The sequence below is a fragment of the Pterocles gutturalis genome, unplaced genomic scaffold, assembly GCF_000699245.1.
Source record: "Pterocles gutturalis isolate BGI_N339 unplaced genomic scaffold, ASM69924v1 scaffold27758, whole genome shotgun sequence".
NCBI classification, from domain to species: domain Eukaryota; kingdom Metazoa; phylum Chordata; class Aves; order Pterocliformes; family Pteroclidae; genus Pterocles; species Pterocles gutturalis.
In genome coordinates this window covers 31,664-40,021 of record NW_010123843.1, presented here as the reverse complement: position 1 = coordinate 40,021, position 8,358 = coordinate 31,664, and the positions used below count along the sequence as shown (strand labels likewise).

At 38.7% G+C, this 8,358-nt stretch overlaps 1 protein-coding gene across 1 annotated transcript in view; it reads left to right on the top strand.

Annotated features, from left to right (window-relative positions):
- The first annotated feature begins 1,306 nt into the window (after positions 1-1,306).
- The window catches only part of RNASEH2B (ribonuclease H2, subunit B), a 26,416-nt gene continuing 19,364 nt past the window's right edge, over positions 1,307-8,358 (top strand). The window contains exons 1-3 of the mRNA XM_010078081.1: positions 1,307-1,433; positions 4,385-4,492; positions 6,762-6,838. Of these exons, the coding sequence (XP_010076383.1) occupies positions 1,307-1,433; positions 4,385-4,492; positions 6,762-6,838 (312 nt within the window). The remainder of the gene's footprint in view (positions 1,434-4,384; positions 4,493-6,761; positions 6,839-8,358) is intronic.

Sequence of the window (8,358 nt, the reverse complement as noted above, 5' to 3'; positions counted from 1 at the left end):
GGTGCCAGTGAACAGCCTGTGAGAAGTCCACCTGTCCTTTCCTGATGTGTTGAGGATAGATAGACTTTTAGCCAGAGTGGAGGACAGCTATTTTGGTTGTTCTTGAGGTTCCTACTTCACACTTTTCCACAGAAAAGAACTGTTCTGTCTCCCTCTCCGCAAACCGCCTGGATGCTACTGGAAGGGGGGAAGGGTGATGTGGCACTTCTGTTCCTTCTGGCAGCCTCCCTTTTGAATAACTGTGCAGCCTATATCTGCTGCTCCTCTCTGCTTTCCCCAACAGCACCATAACGCAAACATCAGCATGATTCCTGTCAGTCCATTCTCTGGAGTCTGGATACTGGTTATGTATGTGAAATGCTTTAGTAATTTTCCTTGCTCTGATGAATGCCTATATGAAAGGAATTGGGACAGAACTGGCAGAGTGCAAGTTAAGAAAGATGATGCTGTCATGTTGCTCTTCACTCAGATGTGGAAAGTTGCTTTCATAAATATAAGTTAGATTTTCCCTACTTTAGAGAACATGGTTAGAATATAATTAACTGGGGATGCTTATAGAGGTGTTTTTTCGGACTTGAATCAGCATCCTTGTGGGAGCTGTTTCCGTTGTAATTTTTTTTTTAATTTCAGAGAGAAATAGTAGTTTTGTGGCTCTGCTTTTTGTCTTTTTTTGCTTAAAGACACAGAAAAGAGAACAACTGTCAGAGGCTTAAGCCAGAGGTGCTGTATTCTCTCAGCTTCCTTTTCCCATGGGGGGAATTAAATGCACTCTTTATTTTTCAAAATTATACATAACAGATAAAATAAGTGTGCATATTTTTCAAAGAAGTAACAACCCCTCAGACAATTCCTGCCCCGTAATCCTGCATGATCTGGCTTATTGAAAGCTTTAGTCGACCACCGTTTCTTCCCGCAAATATTTTACCTTTTGCACTTTTAACTTCTTAATGTCTACACTGTGCTTGGCCTGACTTACCAAACTATTCCCATTATGTTTGTGACTAATCAGTGCAACATATCAGTTCTCACTTAACTGAGATGTCAAACTGAGGAGCTCTCCTGCCTGAGGCTCTCTAGGGGGAAGTGGTTTTCAAAATCTAAATCATCCCCAGGTGCATATCTTTCCTGTGGCAGATAGAGAGTGCCTGGAAGTCTGGAATCGTAATTTAGGTGTCTTGATAATCATAATTTAGATGTCTTGATCAGGTAAGATGAATTTGGGCTGAGACATATAACTTTTAGGCAAAAAATACATGAGTTTTCAAAAAGTGTCAGTGCAATTAATTTTGAATGTCTTGGGAGAAGCATGGCAGAATGTGAGGTCCTTCTGAAGTTCATAACTTTTTCCTCTCCCCCTACAGAGGCTGCCACTGACCCCTGTAAGACATCTGACAGCGAACCTTTGTTCACAAAACTGCGCAATCCAAGCACAGGCAAGTTTTGGAATGGTGACATGAGCCTGTTAATGTTCTGGTTGATTCCCTCCACCACCAAAAGATTCATATTTTGCAAGCTGAAATAATGATGATAGTATGTCTTGCGTGCCAAAGATACTGCTGGTGATGCCAGATAGTTAATGCTATGCAAACATTTAGGATTTCTTTTATAATTTTAATTGGTTGAACTGTTTATTCATCAGGATTATTGGCAGCACAAAAAAGAGGTGTAATTTAAGTTCTGTTTTTAAGTGCATTAGTTTGGGGGAGCTTACGGTGTTGGGTGTTGAGCCTGGGCTTTTTTTTTAATCCAAATTTAGGCTTCATAGCATACATCTTCTGCTATAAAATAAATATTCAAGAGTTATAAGAAGTGATTAAGTTATACTTACCAAGCTTTTTGAGTCTTTTAATTTTTAAATCTAAATCTCTTCTTTCTCTCGTCCAAGTGGTGGTGTCTCTTTTATTAAGAGATGATGAGGCACTTTAAATTCAAAATATATTGGGAAGACCAGCAAATGCAGGCAATATAGTGACAACACCATCCCACAGTAACTTTCTTCTAGTCAGATTGTTCTTTTTGTCCAGGATTTCTTATACTCCAATTATTATATTACTCATATAATAGTGAGATACTGCAACAGAAATTTGCAGTAAGGTTTTGTTAGGGTTAACATATTTTGTTTGAAAAATGTGTTTCATGCTGTTTTTTTCTTTTTATAAGCTTGTTTGTTTTCTATAGATTTAAGTTGTATGGTTTTGTTTTGAAATTCACTGCTCGCATATATGTATGTTTGTTACTAAAGTCTTCAGGTACATTTTAGTGTCACAGTATAGTGACTGCTACTTGTTCTTGAAAGAGGAAAAGAATGAAAAACAATAGATGCAGAATGTGAAATCACTCATCATGATACTTGGTTTTTGTTTGCTCAAATTTACAGTGGGAATATATAGCCCTAGCTATTTCTCACCTGCGGTATTATATTGGCTTTCTAATTGGTTATGTTTTTAAAAGCATAGATATTGGTTTGCTTTTCTCTGTGGAAGAAGAGATCTGTTTACCTTGTAGAATTGGAGATCTTAGGAGAAGTTTGTGGGAAAAACCTAAAGTACAATGATTGCCTGGGTGTGTTCCTTTAGAATTTACAGGAGCTTATTTATAGACCTACATAAACTTTCAGTTATGTATCCTATTATAGGGTCTGAAAATGGAAGGACTGAGAACACCCTATTAATGTATTTTCCGTATGTTAGGTCTAACAGATGAATTGTTGATGCCAGGTAGTGTATAAATATGCAGTGAAGGACTCGGCACACTATAGAATTCATTCTAACCACTTTAATAAATAAAAGTATGCATGGTCATTTTTCTAGGCAGGTAAAATGGACAAAATTTCTGTCTCTTACAAAGACTATAAACCAGGGTTCAGCCTGCAATTCAGAAGTACCACAAGGAGCATTTTTCAAAGTGCTGAACTAAAAGACGGGAAATAACCATACCACAAGACTAAAGCAACTAATTCAAGTGGCAAAGTTGTGAGCAAAGCTGCCTAGGTTCATCCTCTATCGCCTAGAGTTTCTGTGTAGCGCCACTGTGGGAACCTGTAGTGACTGTCCTTATAAGCAAATAAATTGAGGAGCTGGAGTTAGGAAATGGGAATGGTCTCTTTCCCAAGATTTCATAGCTCACCACTGCATTTGGCTGGCATGCTCACTGGTAAGAGTCTCAAGTTGTTCATTGAGAACTTCTGTGAGTAGTTTGACTTTTGGCACTGATCAAACTGTGGTGTAGACCCTTGTTGAGAAGCACATGGTAATGATTGAAGCCACTGCTGCCCCTTACATCTGCTCTTCTCTCCTCCCCAGAACAAAAATTATTATCAGAGAACTGAAACTGTATCCTTAGATGAGGGTAAACATCTGATTATTATTCCTCCTTGGATAAAGGAGGAAAAATGTATTATCAGTCATTTTGGGGAAGAGATGTCTACCCATTTTAGCTGACCTTCCTCTGCACCTAGGGATCTCTGCAGACTGAGAACAGTAGTGCTGATGTCAGCTTGTGGGGGCTTACGTTGAGACTTTTTTGAGCCAGCCTGTGATCTGCAAGTCAGTGCAGCTTTGCAATTTTATGTGTTTTATGTGTTTTGAGCAGGACTGCCATGTTGTAGTTGCTCTTGTCTCTTGAAGATGGATTGATAACGAAGACAAGACCAGTCCAGACAACAGACTCAGCCAACCAAATTTCAGTGGCCCCTTCTGTAGTTCTGGCAACTTCCTGTTTTAGATATGGAAAATGCCAATCCTGTTTGCAACATATTCATCACCCTTTCATTATAACACAGAACTAATGTGAAACGATAGAGCTGTGCTATGGGGTGGCCTAAAATAAAGCTTTCATTTTCCTTTCCAAACTATCAAGATTCTGATGGGCACTTCGAAGAAACTTCTTTTAGTTTCCTTGTTCACCCTGTTTGTCTACCCATACTGAGTTATTGGCATTTTGATGAAAAAAAAACCCAAACCTCAAATTGTCACTTAAAGGTTTGAGACTTTTGCTCCCCTAACCCAGAGTCTGATATCTTGGAGACAAACATGATGGAAGGAGAGGAGATTTTCTTGTTTTTCACCTTCCCCCTTCAGTACAGACAAAAGCTGATTTTTTTGAGTGATTTTGATGTGGGTTTGGATCAAAGGCTTTGTGTTGTAAGATGAACTATTCACACATCTTATTTATTGATTCAAATTCAGTTTGGTTTATAGAGCTGGTAAATGAACATCTGTATATAATAGTTTTCTTTGTCTGAGCTTTCTTTGTAGTGAGTTTATGTAGAATGTGTGTATGTTTGTGTGTCTGTATGTATATAAGGTACATTCTTAAGTCGTATTGGGTATTCTTTTGATTTTTGTGAAAGCTTACAAACACAAACCAGATTTCTTTTCAACAGGGGAAGCAACCCTTTACTTATTCAACAGTGGTGCACAGCAGCTGTTTGAAGTAAAAGCTTTTCATGAGGAATATCGCTCCTGGTTTATAGGTCAGACTGTTCAACAAGGTGAGTAGTATAACATATCCTTCCCCCAACTGTAACTAATGTTCATACACAGACTTTGCCTCTCTCCTCTAGTAAATTTACAGGTGTTTTTCCTAGTTGTTTGAGGCATTCTGCATCACATCCCTACCTTCTGACACACTCATTTGCCATCTGGATTTAACCAGGGCTGAGGGCTTTGTGGTCTGTCTTTAAAAGGTTCCCTTTGGCAACCTCAGTTAGACAGATGTTCAGTTGCCTTTGAGGTGGGGGGCAAGTAATTCAATTGTATTTAAACTGAAGTGCCATAAAATACTTAGCCTGCCTTGTCAATCAGACCAGAAAGTTCTCAGTGCAAGAAAAATGTGTTATCCTATGGGAGGGGAAAAGGGCTGGAAGGCCTTAGCTAGCTAAGCAGAGCAGTGTGTTAGAGCTCCAATCATTGGAATGTATGGACTTGCTTTCTTTTAATTACCTCTGTAGCCCCTGTGTAAGTGCTGGGATCTTAGGATAGACCTGCTGTCTGAAGGTCCCATTTCAGTGTTTTGGCTGAAGTGAGCTTGTTGATACCATCCCAGTCATTTTCTGATCCTAGCTTGCCTTTCTGAAAATGAGGAGGAAGCGTACATAACTGCTTGTGACAGCTTTAACAGTCCTTATCAGTAGGGATGTCACTGGAGTAGCATTTCTCTGCCAGCAGGTCCATAGACCAAGCAATAAGTATTCATTCAGGACATGAAGGCTTATTTATTTTGTCCTTTTTTAACTAGAAAAAAGAATGTTGATAGTAGTAAATAAAAGCAACTCCACCAGGCGTATGCCTTCTTTAATGGTAATATCCCAAAACGTGTGTTAACTTTTAAACATCCTCTGCAGGTGCATATAGCAATGCAAGCGGTATGTCTGTGAGCTTTTCCTTGCTCCATCTGGGGGTGAGCCAAGAGACTGGGTCTGCTCCTTACTCCCAATTATATCCTCATTGTATTCTCCCCCTCCCTTTCTAACCTTTCTTTTGGCACTCGGAAAACATTTGCCTTAAGGAATCATCACCTCAGTTTTCTTTAAAAAGATACAGGGGGAAAAATTGTTCCTGAATGTTAGAGCTGCTGCATCTCTGAAACAATCAGGAGAACAACAACACAAAAAAGCTGTGTGTTTGCAGTTAAAGCAAATTATCTTGTTATCTGCAGAGAAGGGCAGAGGTCTTTATACACCCATAATGAGTCTGAACTCTTCAGAACAAATAAAAATACCTCTTCCTGGAGGTACAGTGGAAAGCATTTAAATTGAAGCTTTGAGAAAGGGGCTTGTGGTTTTGGTTTTTTTTCCCCTCCAGTTTTATTATCAAAGCTTTCATGTTTGTAGGTAGTCCTGGTGCTTGTTTTGCCTCACACAATGCATCATGTTAATAATACAAATATTAGATTGGGTATCAGCTCTGTCCAAGCCATGTTCTTCCCACCTCATCTTTTGTTAGTTTTAGGGCCATCGCAGTGGGATTTCCTTTTCTTTAATTATATCATAATCATGTGAGTTAAAAATAAATTGCAATTGTTCACTTTTGGTTTGCTAATTAATATCAAATTGTCATCAATTATTGGGTCTCATTAGTGAATTTCCTTGATGTTACGTTGTTTCCACTTATCTACGATTATACAAAAAGCCCGACTAAGCCATTGTCCTACAATGAGCTCCAGATGGGCAGAGCTCTCAATGAGAGACCAAGTTCTTTGTGTGTAACTTTGGATACAACGTACTGAGCCATGTTTTCTGATCTGTTTAAGTTTATTTTGTTCTATTAGGAGCCTTCATGCAGATTCTGCCCTTACGGATGAGAGGCAGCTCTAACTTAACTATCTCTTGAAATTCTTTCTTGCTTTGCCTACCTCCTCTGCCAGCAGTGTTGCCTTGCCCAGTGTTGGAAGTGGATATATACTGGGTGTATCTGGTATCCTAGAAGTTTCTGTTACACCCGCATCTGCCAATAGAGGGCAGCTTCAATTTTGCTGGTTTACAATAGTCCAGAAAAAGGCAAAACTAAGAGTACTTAAAGCCAGCAGGCCTGCAGTGGAGCTTGTGCTTTGGTTTGGCAGGGTTGGAATTGAGTTCTCTCTGTATTTTTAATATAAAATCACAAATACTGTTTTCCTGCCCATTTTATTAAATTATTGAGTTACTGAAAAAAAAAAAATCTCCTCTTCTTGCCCGCACTCCTGAAAAACATCCTTGAAAAAAGAAAGTCAATATACTGTGCCTCTTGGTACTAAGCTTACTTTTACCTATTGTCACCTAGATGGACGCCTGCTGTTTGTTACACCAATGGACTCCTTATTTCTGATACTTTACTACCTCATAAAGGCAGACAAAGAGGTAAGCTTGCTTTATTTTTTCACTGGAATTCTTAGGAGAAAATGTTATTTCTGACTTCATTTTCTGCAGAAATTATGTTAATTTTACAAAGAGGGGCTTCAGTAATAATGGAAATTTAATTTGCATTTAAAGCAGAGATATCTACCCTAGAAGTATTTTTGTTTGCATCAAGTTTTTTTGTCAGTAAAGTATATTCCAGGAGTCAGCTCACAATCTCAACAAACTCACATCACCTCCCTTTTAAGAAAACCAGAGAATCTCTTTTGTCCTTTTGTGAGAGCCTATCCCAGAACTATTGAATTTAAAATTATGAAATCTCATCAGAGTAAAACAAACTAGAGCCCATTCTAAGGCATCAGTAGAGGAGTTGTTTGGGGAAAGAAAGGAAGAAGAAAGAAGAATTTGGATGTTATGGAGGAGGAAGAAGACATTTCTGTGTCAGTTTGAACTTGAAAGGAAAAATTGCCTTTTTAGAAGCAGTATTTGTAGAGATGCTGTATCATAGAACACCAACATGATGATCAGGTATCCAAAAGCTGGATAATTAATAGATGGCTTAATTTATTTATCATGGGTGTGGCAAAACCTCACTTAGATTTGCAAAGTATATCAAGAGGCATAGACAAAGTTATTGATTTATTGCTTATAGAATCATAGAATTCTGTATGGGGTTGGAAGGGACCTTAAAGCTCGTTGAGTTCCAATAGCCTGCCATGGTCAGGGACACCTTTCACTAGCGCAGGTTGCTCAAAGCCTCATCCAGCCTGGCCTTGAACACCTCCAAGAATGGGGCATCCACAGCTTCTCTGTGCAACCTGTTCCAGTGCCTCACCACCCTCACATTAAAATATTTCTTCCTAGAACGAATAAACTATAAGCTTATAATCTGCCTGTGGAAAAAAGGGCATAAAATAAAATGTGAATGTTGATCCTTGTTTTTTGTTTCATAGAGGCAATAATTTCACTTTATGCATCCTAAGAGTTTTTGCTCTAAGAGCATTTCTTATAAGGCTGCTTGCTATTTTATGCTTTAGATTGCAAATGGAGAATGCAGGAGAAAAATTTTTGTATGGTGAAGAAGTAAAGTCCTACTATGCATTTGTAATAGTAACCTATTGTTCTGTAATTATTTCTAAATTATTTATGGTAAAGGATGTACAAACATATTCTGTGGTCTGTTCCTGCTTCAGGGTGGCTCGTCAGAAGTAGCCATTTCATAAGGAATAGTTTAGCTTGTTCTGTAGGCACTGTGCTCTGTTTGACTTCAGCATTCCTTTGAAAGCTTTGTACCAAACTTAAACTAGAGAAACAGTAGTTCTCTGTCTATGTGGTAGAGTGTTGAGGTAGCCTGAGTAAAGGACAACTACTCTTGCTGTTTCTGTGCATAGGAAGAGTCCTGTACTGCCCTGTACTTTATCAGTAAATTGTTCTCTAGTTTTTCTGGTTTTCTAGGCCAGGCATGATGCCAGATAAATCCACAGAGCTGTTCTGGGTCCTAAATCAGGGCAAATGCATTCCTG